This window comes from Symsagittifera roscoffensis, chromosome 7 (assembly GCF_963678635.1).
Source record: "Symsagittifera roscoffensis chromosome 7, txSymRosc1.1, whole genome shotgun sequence".
NCBI classification, from domain to species: domain Eukaryota; kingdom Metazoa; phylum Xenacoelomorpha; order Acoela; family Convolutidae; genus Symsagittifera; species Symsagittifera roscoffensis.
The window spans coordinates 26,322,460-26,338,680 of NC_087068.1; the positions used below are offsets into that span (position 1 = coordinate 26,322,460).

General features: G+C 34.8%; 1 protein-coding gene across 1 annotated transcript; it reads left to right on the plus strand.

Moving 5' to 3' along the window:
• The first annotated feature begins 10,185 nt into the window (after nucleotides 1-10,185).
• On the plus strand, nucleotides 10,186-11,411 carry LOC134851676 (amine sulfotransferase-like). The gene is made up of 2 exons (XM_063867860.1): nucleotides 10,186-10,838; nucleotides 11,005-11,411. The coding sequence occupies exons 1-2, from the start codon at nucleotides 10,285-10,287 to the stop codon at nucleotides 11,321-11,323; spliced, it is 873 nt and encodes a 290-aa protein (XP_063723930.1). The 5' UTR covers nucleotides 10,186-10,284; the 3' UTR covers nucleotides 11,324-11,411.
• Nucleotides 11,412-16,221: the final 4,810 nt, after the last annotated feature.

Sequence of the window (16,221 nt, forward strand, 5' to 3'; positions counted from 1 at the left end):
AATGCTCTGTAAAATACCAAAGGATGCATTAGCGTCTCCTTTCCTATCATTTAGACCAAATGATTTGCCTCCGTTCGTTTTTGGAGCTGTCTATTCCGCTGCATAAGTATACTGCGCGTTAATTGTCCCACCTTGATAAAACTAGCATTTTCAAACTCCCATAATTTTGAAACAAAAAAAATTACAAGTGAAAATACTGAAATAAAGAAATATCAGTATTTTATGTTTATATCTGAAATATAAATGTAATATTTTTTGTGAGTGTATCGCATTGAAATTCATCGACAGAAACGAAAAAAGTCATAGAAATGAAGAAAGGCTTTTTCTGTTTCCTAATTAAGCGATGGCTCTGACCAAATAATCAGGCTTTTACTAGTGTTATGTTATCTAACTCTGGGGAGGTTTTTCCCGTTTTTTCTACATAATCCCAAATTTTTAGATTTTAGAGAATAGAGCCGCAAAGTTTCTTGAATTGGCTCTCAAAACATGTCATGTTTCGTCATACTAATGAAAGACGCAGTTTTATACTGAACCAAAATGTGCCAACTTTGCAACTTATTATTTAATATATACTACAGGATTCTTGCCAGCCACTGTTTTTGTAATTGAGAAAAAAAAATTTTCTATTTTTCTCTTGCTTTTAAAAAATGTTTCAATAACTCTTCCTATGATTTAATGCCTTTTTCTGGCAAAATTTGATCCAGTTCGACACTTATTTAATAAATTTGAAACATAATTCAGCATCTCGGAGTTTTTGTTCCGACTTTCGATACGAAAGTAACGGAATATTTGTGCTCGGGTGGGTTTTTTTTTCTTCAGACAAATTTCGACTTTTTAACTAGCCATTTTTGACAGAATTTTTTTTTATCATTCGAAAGGTTTTGTTGTCCTGAGCTCAAATTTGAAAAGATATTTTACCTGTGATCATTTTTCGTAAAGTTGCGGGGGTTTAAAGATTGCCCATTTGGTCAATTTGGGACAATTAACGCGCGATATATTTCGCGCTATTAACGCGTAAGCGGAGAGTTAATCCGTCTTAGAAATCGTTCCAAATTGGTTAAAAGAAGCTTTTTTGCCATAATTGGTTTGTTACAAGGAGCGAAATCTATCCTTTTGTACTTTATATGGCGTGTGGGGGGATGGTTTTCATAAAAAATTACAATATTAAAAAAAATTGTTTTCATTTTTTTTATTTCATTGAATTTTTTAATGTTATTACTGCTCCATAAACATTAAAAGGCAGTCGGAACATTAAGGGCTTCGCCCTGATACGAGCAGTCTTGTTTATTTTCAAAATATCGTAAAACTTAATAGATATTTCACCAGTTTTTAATTTTTAGCAAGCATTCAAGCATAAAAATGGGCAGCAGTGACTCAAAACCCGAAACGGCATCAACCCCGAAACCGGAAGAGACAAAACCAGCTGCAACCGAGGAGGCGGCGGCCGAGGCAACACCGGCGGCCGAGGCAACACCGGCGGGCGAAACAGCTCCCGAGGGAGAGTACCGAGTGACCTTGAACTCTGTGAACTCAGTGCGATACGACTACTCTGATGAATTTCTGATGGGCAGGAATTATTAGAAGCACTGCACATTATAGCATCAGATTAATAGAGACAATCGACAAAAAACTCAGTCAGAACAGAACGGAAGAAAACTCACTTAATTTTTATTTGATATAGTGGGAGGAGGTTTTATTTGGTGGCAGGGAAGAGTTATCATTCATATGAATTGTAGAGCAATATAGCTTCTTGGAATATTTTAGAAAGTAAACGGAATATGGTGTAAATTATTTCACGCTCTATCGAATTTAATTATTTTTAGTTCCTATTATGACAAAAGCGGTCAAATAGCGTTTGTGGAATTATAAGCTGACACATTCATAGTCTCACACGTTTATGCTCACATTTTTTGTTTTTTTTTCGCATTCATCTTGAATATAAAAAAATTGAAAAAAGTGCGTAACCGGATGGTGCAGAGTTTTCCAATACCTTTTCAAAAAAATCACTTTTCATATTTTGTTATGTTAATTTTGGGCAGCGAAATTGAGCTTTAGATGTGAAACTATAGCCTTTTCAAGAAAATCACTTTTTCATATTTTGTTATTTTAATTTTGGGCAGCAAAATTTAGCTTTAGATTTGAAACTATAGCCCAGCATGTGAAAACGAGAGTGTGACGAGGGAGTCGAATCCATAAAATGGGCGCTCCACCTAACTGATTTCAGCACTCACCCAAACCGCACCATCATAAGCCATTCACTACCTGCAAAATATTCTGGAAAGCGTAAATTTTTCGGAATTTTTTCAGATTGAGAAAACGTATTGTGGTATTTTTTGTCATCAAATCATGAAAAAGAGAGCATAAAAGCATAGGATAGCACACTCAATCAGTTAAGACCATTTATCTACGACGGAAAGGACCAACATGCGAGCTGAACAGCTCATCACGGAGAACCGCTGTTGTGCCCCTGCTTAAGAACTACATGCATTCTTTGGTAAATTTTCTGGGCTGAGTATTGTTGACTCAGCCTCAAGCAACGAGCACGGATCATGGTGGACCTCGAACATCCGACCTTTCGCTTGAGAGGTGGAGACGTAACCACTTCACCACCGCTTCCCTCAACTATCAGGGGATCAACTACGAAATTGAAGTGACTTGTTTCCAATAGTCTGGAAAATCAAACGAGCTATGCATAATTCCTATTTCACTTTTTATGAGAGTCAACAGAAATAAACCTTTTGAAAATTTTTCTGTTGCTTTTTTGAGAGTGGGGAAGGGGGAACAATTACAATTTACAAACACAATACAATAGTATTAATTGCTAATAAGTTGCGTCTTTAACGTGAAAGTGTGTTTTTTTAAAACTTTTTAAAAGTTAAATCACCAAAAAAATTACGGTTTTACGCGTTCAATGCGTTCAACATGGCCTGAATAGAGACATCTTGCACAAACAACAGTAGGAAATTTTCGAACCTCTGAATTTTTGCAATTACTTTCAAAGAAAAATAAGTTTCAAATTTTAAAAATTTGATTTCATCATTCATTACCCAGGGCATACAAAAAACGGTCAATAAAAAACAAATACTTGAAAATTACGTTTTGAAAATTACCCGCACTAAAGTTTCTTGAAAAAACGTCGGGCAGATTGAATTGGAAAATGCGTTTTGAAAATTACCCCCACTAGAGTTTCTTGAAAAAAAATCGATTAGATTGAATCGACAAATTTAACCCTTATAATTGGTTTTCATTTTCATGACGCATCTAACCATGAAATCGAATTTTAAGGGGATTTTAATTGTTTTTTTTTTTCAAATTCAACAATCCATTATAATCCATCATAATCCATTTTTTATAACAATATAATCGGTTTCTTTTTGTACATAAAATCCACAGATGTCATTATTTTTTGCAAAGATCGAAAATTTATTCTACTTTTGCAGCGCATTCTGCTAAACTAAAACCTGAACGAACCTGTTCCGCCACCTGTATTCCCTTCCCCCAACTTTCACGTCTCGTATCCCCCTTCCACGCCCCACCACACTCCACATCCCCCACCCCTGCCACCTTATCCCATTTTACACAAACTCCACTCACCAGACACCCTTCGACCCCATCATCCCCCCACGCATCCCCATCCTCATTTCCCGCCTCACACTTCACGTTTATTGTCTCCCCCAGTTTATTGCCCACCAAGATTTTACCCCCTAGCATGTGAGAGTTGGTTAACGTGAGGGGAGGAATAAGCTGGGGAGGGTGTAACATCTTGAAAGTTGGCAAACTGGGGGAGGGGCTGGCTTGAAAGAAGAAATAACATGAGATGGGGGTAAAATAGGGAATGAGGGACGTAAATTAGGGAATAATTTAAAAAAATCAGCAGAAATTAGAAAAAAAAACAAAAAGAAAGAATTTATTTCTTCAGATATGATGCATACAAAAACATTTAACAATCAAACATGCGAACAAAATCTACAAAGCATCAATTAATCATCTGAAGAGGATAGACAAAGGTCAAAGATATGACCACTGGGTGTCTAACCTGAAAAAAATTGTGAAGGGAAAAAGTTAAAAGCAAGATAACAATTTTCTTTAACAAAGTAAGTCTCATTTTGCATTTTTAAATAAAAGGTATCGAAAATCGAAAAAGGCATCGAAAATAAATTTTGGCATCGGAGCTCATCAAAGATTAAAAAAAGTACTCGAGACCAGCTAAGTGGCAGTGAATTTTCTGTTGAAAGTATTGACTCTCTGAAACTATATGTGAAATGATATTCAGGACATTTTTTGCAAATTTATGGGAGTATGGAAATCTTTGCTAATTTGGCCATGCTTTGGACTATTTTAAGCGCGTTTTGAAAATTTTATTAGAAATGCGGAAAACGTAACGTGAATCTTTTTTGCGTGGTGATTTATCTTGCACAACACAATTTTTACAAAACTAAATGAAGCTATCCAATTAGTCGGGTTAATTTTGTACGACTCAAATTATTACCCTGATTTTTGATATTGTCCAAGTTTTTCAAAAGTTTCTTCTCCAAAAAATTACAAGCAAGATAACAATTTTCTTACACAAGTGAGTGTCATGTTGCAAATTTAAAAAAAAGGTAATTCAAAATCAACTCCAAATTTGTAAAAAAAAATTACTGGACTGTTTTTGAAAAACACAGACTATTTTTATTGTCTCGAAAATTGGAACGAAAGAAGTTCTATAAACGCAGCAAAATTTTCTGAACAAACAAGTAACTTAACAAATTTTCACTTTGTTTTTTTTCTCGTTTCCGCTCGAAAACAAAGCAGTGTTCACTTAAAATTGTCAGCAATTAACAAACAGAACCCAAATTTTTTAAATATATATATTTTGCTGCACTGTCCAGCTTCGGCACTTTTCGATGCCCCCAAACTGGGCTTTAATCAGTTACGGTATCAATTACACTCAAAGGATTTAAAATAAAACTTAATGATTTTGAGTTCAAGTATTAGATTTGAACTAGCTACAAAGTTATGGAAAAAAAAAAGAGAAAAAACATTTAAAGAAGAAAAAGATTATATGCAACAGCTCAGACTTAGACATTTTCTTGATCAAAAATGTTAGAAGAAAAAACGTTCACATCATGAAATAATCTAAAAAGCGAACAAATTGAACAAAAAATGAGCAAAAATGGTAATTAAGCTATCTTAACCTTGGCTGACCTGCCATGCAGTATTTTTACACGTGGTCTATGGACAAAACCTAGTAATAAAATTCTCATATATGAGAAATGTGTGACTGGGAACTTTGAATTGCTACACTTATTCTAGAACTAACCCCAAAATGTTTTCATCATGAAATAATGAATTTTGTACTCTCGGCTCTTGTAAGAAAGTTTTGCCAACAGTACTTTGATTATGTTCTGATCGCATAGGGAGAAAAAACAACTTAACAAATTTTCACTTTGTTTTTTTTTCTCGTTTCCGCTCGAAAACAAAGCAGATTTGAAGAAATTTGCCATTTAAATTTGAGTGATTTTGTCCTTTTACTGCCTGAAATTTACTTTTTAGTTCGAGAAAGATTTTCTAGTGAACGAAGAACAGTGTGTGAAAAAAGTCAAAAAGAAAAGATCGAAACAACATTTTTCAGGCTTTGTTTTGAAATCAATTTATGAATGTTTCATTTTGCTTTTTTTTTTAAATCCAATTACTTCTCTCCAATTAGAAAAAACTTTTGATACGTTAATGGTCCAATGAAGTTGAAATTTATTGTTAAGTTATATCCAAAATGATATTTTTTGTCAGAGTTTAGGTTCAAGTGCTCAAAGTTTAAGAAAACATGAAAATTACTACTAAAGAAAGTAAACCAATAAAAAACCCAAAAAAGAGGAAACACTGGGAGCAGAAGAAATTTGCCATTTAAATTTGAGTGATTTTGTCCTTTTACTGCCTGAAATTTACTTTTTAGTTCGAGTGATATATCTCAAATTGCAATTTCATAAGGGGCGGATCTAGGATTTTCTCGGGAGGAGGGGGCGGATCTTCAAAAATTTTCGAATCTTTTGTCGACCTTTTTTTTCAGTCCAGATCTGCGCAACCAAATGTTTTTCAGGATCACGGTGATCGGAACTCCGGGCTATGCTGGAACTCAGCTCAGGACAAAGCTGATGAGTCAGCGTTGGACGCAACCAAAAAAAATTGTAACGTGATGCGTCAGCGTTGGAGGCAACCAAAAAAAAAGTTGTACATGACTGGCGCCACCTCCGTTAACATAACCGCGAAGGCTGCGACGGAAAAAAGTGAATCTGAATTATTATTTTTTTGATATTAAGTTTGAATTTTTTTTGACATTCACTATTTGAAGTAATGCAGCAGCAAAATTCAGAAAGATTTCCTCGGTAATTGCGACTAAAGCAAACATTTTTGGACCGCCACGAGCGAGCAAACTGTCTGCGAACGGGTAAAAGTTGCATAAATTCTTTGCTGCACATTTTAATTATCAAGTATAATCTGCTACAACTTGAATGGATTTTTAAAAAATTTTAAATTCTTTTTTTTTTCAACAAAAGTAAAGTATTAAAGTCGATTACAATCCAAATGAAAATTCATTAATATGGTTATAATGAATTGTATTCTGTATAAAATTGTTGCAATTTTATTGCAAATTTTACGACATTTTCGGTATTATTTGCGGCCTACCCGATTTCTAAATCTATGTACAATAATAAAAGTTTCACGAAACCATCGATATTCGTTCACTCACCCCCACCTCTAAGAAAAAAAGCGTTTACTTCCCTAAGCCCACCCCCTGCATATACATGTATACATGAACCGACACTACTATGGCAAGAATTTAAAAAGCTAAAGTTATATAATAAAAACATGACGGATACTTAATCTTCAAACATAACTTCGACAAAAATTCGTTGAATGTGATTCTAGTTTCGCTTTTCTAGTAAATTGGCACATTTCTGATACTTCTTTTAAGAGATTGGGAACTGTGAGTTTATTTTTTTTTTTCAAAAAAATATCAATTGTCTACATCAAATGATAATTGAAGTGTTCAGTGTTCTGGATGCAGTTATGAAATTAAGCTTCAATTTAGTTTTTTTAATCACTATTTCAAATCAAGTAAATTTGAATTTACGAGTTTCGGTTGCACGAACTTTTTAAAAATTCTCAAATTTGTACATACTTTGTACTATGTACTAGCAAATTTGTACATACTCTGATTTAACAACTAGATCTAGCTAACTATAGCTTTGTTTACAATTAGACTGGCAGCAAAATTATTTGATGTTCCTCTCATTTCATTCAAATTTAAAAACATCTGGTTCGAAGGACCTTTCACTGAAAACTCGATCTCATTCCAAATCCTACGTAGCGACGTTTTTCTGACAAACTTATCTTTTTACTGGAATTAGGTGGGTGCAAAACTTTCTTACTGATTTAATTTATGGACCAGAAAAAACTGCGAAAACATATGAAAAAAATATGTGAAGAATATTCCCTTTTATGGAGCAAAGTTCATCGGTATTCGGTAATGGTGGTGCCATACCGGAGGGTATGATCTGTAAACAGCTACCGAATCTGAACGGATTGGCAAACAATACTGAATCTGAACGGATTGGTTTTTTGCTGTAGTTGGCGTTGTTTTTTGGCGCCCAAGCACAAAAATAGGTAGCTTCTTACTTTTGCGTCCAATTCGTCCCTCAAGAATGAGTACTTTGTTTTCCTGGCAAGCTCTCTTTCCATGGTTGTGTACGTTGCAATTTTTCTTTTGTGATTCTATCTCAACCGTAATTTTCAATTCTTAAATTGGTTTTGTTGGTTCTATTGTGCAGGTTTGTCTCACAAAAATTTCGAACTTCGAAGCCATCTTTTGCGAATATTGCCATTTCTACTATCGCCGCCAACTTCGACCACTCTAATGGAGGCTCTGCTGATGCTCATGCTCAAAATGGGCTGATGCTGAGTTGGTTTCTAATAAATCCTGCCGACATATCGGAGGGTATGATCTATATACAATTATCAAATCTGAACGGATTAGGAAACAAGGTAACGTTTAACAACGTCAATAAAACAATCGTTTCGCAAACTGTTCATTCCAGTTCTGCGCTTCTAGCGTAACCACTTTGTCTCAATAGACACAAGGTAACTTGAACAACATCACTGAGAAACGAAAAAACATCGTTTTCGTTCGAAATCCGAAGGACACGTCAGATTTTTACAGATGGACAATTTTGGACAATTTTTTTGACGGAGCAGTTTTTCATAGAAGTTGGTGGAAGTGGAGACAAAAGAGTGGATTTTGGAAGCAAAGTAAAAAGTTCGGAAAATCAATTTGATTGCTTATAAAAAGGGTCGAAAATTCTTTTGAAAAAAAAACTAACTCCTAAAACTTCCTAGAAATTACTGGTCTTTTTTGTTCCCAGTCGTTCGGTTTTTCTACGACGCTTCTGCGTTTTTAAGAGAGGGTCCTTAGTAATATTGAAATGATAGAACAGCTTCGTTTAATTTAAATACTTTCACAAGTCATCTGGAAAACATCTTATTGCTCCATTACGAAGATATTTTGCCTCTTTCTGAGTCTTCCAATCTGAGCGATGTCAAATTAGACGAGCTTCGCAAATTGACTGCAGTTGATAAAGTTATGTTGAGAAATTTTGTTAAAATTGGGTTCAGTAGAATAGAAAAAGCGATAAGACAAAATAGCAGACAGTATTATGTCAAAATAACTTAAAATTTTCAGGCCCAAACAAAAAACCTAATAAGGGTTTTTTGGCCTCTTTTGTTTGATAAAAACTACGCAAAAATAAACGTGCACAGTACAAATATGAATTGTTTTATTTTTTCTCTTCACACTTTACAAGAAAGTTATAAGGAAGCCTCAGATGTTTCTAACATTCTAAGAACTTCATCGATTATCGGTTTTTCATTATGTCTTGTGAATAGGTTTGTTTAGGCCAAATAAACTGCGAAATTTGCAAACGAAATTGGGGCTCAGCGTCACATTCTTCCTGGCGTTTTTTAAGTGAACCGTTCAAACCTGGGACCGTTTTCAAGATACAGTTGCGCCGGTGCGGAATTACCAATATTATGTAACGGCGGTCTGAAACCGCAAAATTCAGTCGAGCTGGTCTTATCGTCAGTCGCGAAGCTCAACTGTGCAAGCCGCTCGAAAACTGGATTTAATTTGGCGCAAAATTCGAAATTCGACTTTTTTGTTTCTTGTTGATTTTTTTAAAAATAAACATTGATCTTGATGATGAAATCAGATAAAATACTTTTTCAAAATTTTAGCTCAAGATACATTAATGACTCAAGATGAGTCATTAATAGCTTAATGATGAGTTCTGAAATCATCTCAAAAATTGTTATTTAACATAACCATTCCGAATTTTTGTAATTTTTGCTTTGTTTATTTTCTTTCTGAAGACAGTTGAAATCTTTCGTATCTAACTGACTACATTTCTGCGCGTTCGTATAGTTCTGTCATCACACGTACCATAAACGACTTTATTTTCAAGAGAAAAAAAAAGAAAATATTATTTATGAGAACGTGGTCGTAACATTCTGTGCTTTTTGCACAGCAACCTGTTATCCTTGTTTTGCTTGAACTCAGATGGTTGATATCTTCATCCTGGTTTGGAAAAACATCGTTTAAACAATTCCTTCTTTCGCCAAAATTGGTTTCATAACAAACTTGCCCCAAACCAACATCGAAAGTCGGAATAATAAACTTGAAAAGTTTTTCCGTGTTCTTTACTTGAGTTACTTCGATATGTTTATAGTCCTTTTTCGACCATGGTGATTCTGTTTTTTCGTTATTGCCAAAAAACTTTGATTCCGTGCCGTGTAGCTGAAAAAAGGCTTAGTTGGGTTTTGATATGATTGTTCTAGAACAAAACAAGCACATCATGATAAAGTTTATATCTGACAACGACTTTTTTTTCATGTTTCATAAATCGATAAAGCCATCAAAATCCTTCATTTACCCTTGAACTTTTGAACACATACTGTTATCAAGTATAATAAACAATGTTTCAATTGATATCAATGTTTACCTGTGATTTTAAACTTCCTCAATTGAGATCTTGTTTGTCTCAAAAGCCTGACATCAAAGAAAACTAGCAACGATTCAACATCCCTTTGTTTCCTTCTTTGTCTAGTACAACAAATGAAACTAAGTTTAAGTCATCTGTCGTGTCGCCTGGTATCTTAACTACCGCGATGTCGTGTCGCCTGGGATCTTTTCGCAATGTCAATTCAAATTTTCAATCGACGGCTGATACAAGTTTCTGAAATAGTGACTTAACGATGACGAGAGAATTTGAGCCTTTTGTCCTGGAAGGAATTCTTTTCGAAGGTTCATACACAAAAGAACAAATTTTGGCGACCCAGAACTTCCAGGGGAAATCAACGGACCTTCACTTGACAACATACCCTAGAACTGGAACAACATGGACTCAAAACATCCTAATTGGTTTGGTCTATGGAGTCGAAACCTTGATTGATCATGAAAAGTTCGAGTTACGAGAGTTGTTTCCGTATATGGAACTTAACTACCGCGATGGCGTGATTGGTTATGAATTAGCCAATCAGATCACGAGAAGTCCCCGAATGATGAAGAATCATCTGCCTGTACATTTGGCGCCGAAAGAGATTTTCACACTCAAACGAAAAAACATCATAGTTGTTCGGAATCCAAAAGATACGGCTTTGAGTTTGAAAAAGTTTTACCAAACGAACCCAAACTTGATGATGCATCTCAAATCAGATAAACTGGAAGACTTTTTGGACCGGTTTCTGGAAGGCAACGTTCTGTGCGGTAGTTGGTGGGAATGGACGAAAAATTGGCTGAAACATTGCAGGTATTTCGTTTTTCCCTACTTGAAAGGGTAGGAATTTTTTTGAGACACAAAAAAAATTGACAAGCTGGGTCTTTTTATAAATGTGGCTCAATGTAATTATTACATGGCTAGAGCGCGAAATTAAAAAAAAACAGCTGACTTACAAAAGGCAAAGATATTTTTGCAGGGAAAACCCAAGCACTAACCTGGTTATTCATTACGAGGACCTTCATTCCAACTTTGAGGGTGAAATATTCAAATTAGCCGATTTCCTCCAAATCGAACGTCCTAATTCGACCACAACGTGCAGTCTTCGAGAATTGACTTCGGTTAATTCGATGAAAGCCCGAATTGAAGTTCACAATGACTTCAAAGGGAAAGGATTGATCAATAAAGGAGAGATGCATGTTTGGAAGAACGAGTTTCCGGCCGAATTTGTGGAGAAATTTGACAAATTGACCAGAGAAACGTTCGCAGATGATCGAATATTCGAGCGATTTATCTAATGATCATTCAAAAGTAAATAAAACAGCTAAAATAAAACGCAAAGAACCAGACGCTTGATTTCATACTTTCTCTAAAAAATGTTCAAAAACTTGCTTTTCTCTTTAGAAATTTTTTTAATAATTACGAACAGTTATCGTCAAGATTATGATTGATGCCTGATACTTTGGTGGAAAACACACCCGAAAAAAAAAGAATCCTCTCCACTTTTAGGCGTTAGAACTAAAATAAAACAAAATCAAACCAAATCTGTTCTACTTATGTTTCATCATCGGTTTTTATTGCCACAAAATTTTCTTCTTAATTATCTCAAAAAAATCAAGGTTAATTGGTTTGAATTGAGGGGTGAATTTGAGTTAATTAAGTAATCCCTGTATATAAATCGTTCCCGAGTGAGTAAATCTATCAATTTTATTTTCTTGTTTTTAGACATTTTTGAAATTTTTTCAACTTGTTATTTTTGTCCAAAAGATTGTATCTGATAATTTGATGTCTACATCGTACATCTGGGATTCAGTCATTTTTATAGTCACCTTTACCAAGGTTGACAACCCCAGATAAAAAGTTTCGTTTCTTACATAATCTTATACGATTTTTGAAATTTTCATTCATGCCAAGCAGGACCAAATCTAGTGGTGCAACATTCAGTCGATTTTAACCTTCGAAGGCTCGTCAAAAACAATCGAAGAATCGGTATTTCATTGGAATTTTCAGTATTCTTAAAAAATGGAGGATCAATATTAAATTGAAAATTTTTTCAATTTTCACGCAGAAAAATTGCATGTTCACAAGGAATGTCCCGCGTTTCGCCCAACACACAATTCGCCCCTCTCAAATCTAGTGGCACATTTCGCCCCTCACACATTTCGACCCTAATAATTTCACAAATTTCGTCCTCGCACGTTTCGCCCCTAACTTATTACACAGTTAAGTGACGCCGCTTTCTTAATGTAAATTAGGGGGAAAATGTGCCAGTAATTTATGAGGGGGCGAAATGTGTGGGGGCGAAAAGTGCACTAGATTTAAAATGTGTGGGGGCGAAATGTGTGAAAATCGTTCACAAGATCTCCAGTAAGTGTTGCTCTTTTCTTGGAAAAGACATTTCCAGCAGTGCTGAAATCACGCTCAAATGGAATACTCAAGAATGGTTTGCAGAAAATTTTGAACCACTACTCAAAGCAATATTTTTTTACCCTTTTTCACATTTCAAACCAATATTAAAAAAGCTGTTTGTTCTTCTTGTTTTCTTGCTAGTATGATCGCTGCATTATAGTAAGAGCTTTTTTCTATTTTCAACACAAGTTCAATTGTCTGCAACTTTTCTGATTAAACTAAGTGCTTTTAATGTTTCCAAACTATATTCATTATATACATTCATTAAAATTAACAATGTTTGATTTCAGACTTTTTAATCTTGAAAGCAATTTTTTAAATAGCATACTATGAAAAAAAAAACAATTTTTGGGACTCAATATTCAAGGTCGACGGAATGATATCTATATTTTTTGATCTTCTCGCTCGTGCAGCTCCTCTGCTATCAATGAGTCTGAATCCACCGCCTACTCTCTCAATAGATCTTGGGAAACACTGGTTCAACGAAGTTAGGGTCGAAACATCACTTATATACCAGTCAGTCAGTTAAGCGGTATGATCAGAAAAAATGGCTAGTTTAAAAAAAATTGTTTAATATTTAGTTTGAATGGATAGTTTCAAATACTGGGAAAGCTCGTAATCCATAAAAACACATATCAAAAGCTGAAGCTGAATGAAAAGGAAGTTCGAATCAAGAAGCGGTAATTACTGCAGAAGGAACCATCCCCCGTTTCTACATTTTTCCATATCGTGTTTGATGAAAACCCTGTGTTTTCCACCTAATCAAAAAGTCCAATCAGGACATATTTCATTTTCAAAAGTGATATTCAATAAATTCAATAACTCTCTAGCACACATACCTCGTCCACTCTCCCAAAGGTACCCGGGCGAATTTTATAACAGTGTCTGAGAAATTAAATGTTTTAGGCTAATTAACTTGAGTAAGCGAAATCACATGTAAAAAAAGACCAGTCAATGTCATAGTTTCTTATCACTTCGTGATCAAATCTTGGTTGGAACAAAAATAACTTTGATTGTAATTTTTTTGAACAGAATATTTATAAAAGACAAATGAGACTGTAAAAGCACTGGTTATATTGCTTAACATATTCAATAAATCGATTAAATTGGTTAACAGATTCAAAAAGATTTCCATTAAAGTCGATTACTTTAACTTGTTAGGAAATTCACCTAAAATGACGCCTTCCTCCTTCCTCGAAGATTCGACCCCCTCAAAAGCCAAAGGGTCCCTCTTTTGGTATTGTTTTATGACATGCAAATTAGGCCGAGCAACCCTAAAGTTCTTCTGGAGGCGCCTTTGGTGCCATTATATACTAATTTTGAAGGGGAGTGCGCACCAAAAAAAAATGTTTTTTTGGTCAAAATTTTCCAAAAGAGTCTAGAAACGGCTTTTTTGACCGTTTTTTTTGAAATTATCCAGCGTTTTTAACATGCTTAAAAATTGCGAGCGTAAAATACGGCCTTTGTAGTGTTGTGGGAGTGCTCGGAAAACCAATTTGGTCGACCCAAAAAAAGGCTGACAAAATTTACAACATTTTTTTGAAAACCCGCCCCCCTCCGAGAAAATCCTAGATCCGCCCCTGATTTTCTCTACAAATTTGTTGCGAAAGTTTCGAATCTTTCTGCATTTTTAACGACATACTCGATTTCTGAACCTACTTCAATCCCTTCTCTATAAATTTGCAAAACAATATCCCTCGCAAAATTAACAACCGTCCTTATTTGATCCCCAAAAAACACCTCCCTCAAAAAAAATCCCCCGCTCCCACACCTAATCCGGTTGCTCAAGCTTACCCCCCTCCTCTCATACTCACCTTCTGGGCACTGATCTAGACAGGGGTAGTAATGTAAGAGAGGGTGTAAGACGAGGAAGCAGATATTCAAACTTTTTTTAATTGAAGACTTTTTGGCCCGCAAAATTGATGCTTTTTTTCATATTGAACCTAAGAGGGTTAAATGAAGGGAAGGATCGTAATAGAGCAACCACAAAAAAGAGCAGCAACAATATATTTAAAAAAGTGTATGAAAAACAATGAAGCGAAAAAAAAAGAAAACAAGATAACAGTTTCATAACCAAAAACAATTTCACTTGCAAAAACAACAATCAAATTTTGATTTAAATGATATGTATTTAAAGATTTGAGACTAAGTTCAGAAAAAAAAACAATCATAATCAGTTAAAACAGGTTAAAATGAATTTAAATTAAAAGTTATCAGTTGAAAAAAAAGTAACAAAATAAACCATTTTAAATCGGTTTCTGGTTTTAACTGAATTGTATACAGACTGACTATAAAATTACATTAATCAAAAATTGTCAACGGAGCTTCAAATAGAAAAAATGTACTGCAACGGGCAATGTCCATTGAGCTCCAAATCGGTAAAACCTTATGCGACCGACAACCAAGAATTGTCGTCTCATGACCAAAAAACCTTCTCGCTTGCTTTGTGCGCTTGAATTTAGACTAAAAATCAAAAATTTTATACCTGTTTTTCTCGATACTGGGTTAAGTTTACAAAAAAATGATGTCGATGGAATAACGTCTGAAAGACCCAAACTATGGTATATCTCTCGACACATTCCAGTGATTATTTTTTTGGTACCAAATTTTGTGCCGGAACAAAAAAAAACAAAGTGAAAACAAAGATAATCGTTTACTGTGCAAGCAGCACAGAATGTTCCGACCATAGTCTTATAAAAATCCACAAAAAAAGTTTTACTACGATGTCGTTTTTTCTGCATTCTGCGTGATAAAAAGAGCTGAACGAAAAACTGGAAGAAACACCAAAATTCATTTCAAAAAACCAAAAAACGTTTTGAAATTTTTCAGTTTTTTGCAGAAAAATATTAGAGTTTTTGAAGTTTTGGTTCCCAAAATGGCGCTTAAAACTTCCAAAAATATTTTTTTTTGAGTAAAATTAAAATTTTTTGGCTTAAATTAAGCCTAATTAGGCTTTTTCATCTATCGTAAGCCTGCTGCTTGCTCGCTTTGATTACTCGAATTTAGACTAAAAAATCAAAAATTAAAACAAGTTTTTCTCGACACAGTTTTTGTTGAATTTAGACTAAAAAATCAAAAATTAAAACATGTTTTTCTCGACACAATTTTGATTTTTCAAAATATATTTGAAGTCGTTGGAATCACTACTGAACAGGGGCGGATTTAGCCCCCCCCCCCTCAGGGATTCGACCCCCTGCCCACCCAAAGGGTCCCCCGTTTGATACTTTTTTCGGATATCCCTTTTTGGCCGACCTACCCAAAAATTATTCTAAAGGCGCCTTTGGCGCCAATATATACTAACTTTGAGGGGGAGCGCGCGCCAAAAAAAGCGCGATTTTTTTGTCAAAAGTTTTCAAAAAGTGCCCAAAAACGGCTTTTTTGACTGTTTTTTCAAAAATTTGCCTGCGGCGCACAAAATTTTGCCACAATCGGGGCAAAACAGTGCTTTGGGAGAGCTCGAAAAATTAATTTGGTCGACCTAAAAAAAAGGTTGTCAAAATTTTCGACTTTTTTTTAAAATCCCCACCCCCCTCGAGAAAATCCTAGATCCGCCCCTGCTACTGAAAGAGCTTCAATATGATATATCAATCGAGACATTGAGGTTACTATTTGAAGCACCTGATTTTGCGTGGAAAACAAAAAAAAATACTAAAATACACCCAAATACAAATCTTCTCCCCATTTTCAATGGTCGGAATGAAAAAGAACTAAAACATACCCACAATTTCCAGCCTGGATTACTTATTCTTTTACACTAAAAGTGAATAAAAAAATTGGACTTTTCACT

Coding starts and splice junctions, on each gene's coding strand:
- LOC134851676 (XM_063867860.1), top strand. CDS start 10,285: ATGACGAGAGAATTTGAGCCTTTTGTCCTGGAAGGAATTCTTTTCGAA. Junction 10,839..11,004: donor AATTGGCTGAAACATTGCAG/GTATTTCGTTTT, acceptor ATATTTTTGCAG/GGAAAACCCAAGCACTAACC.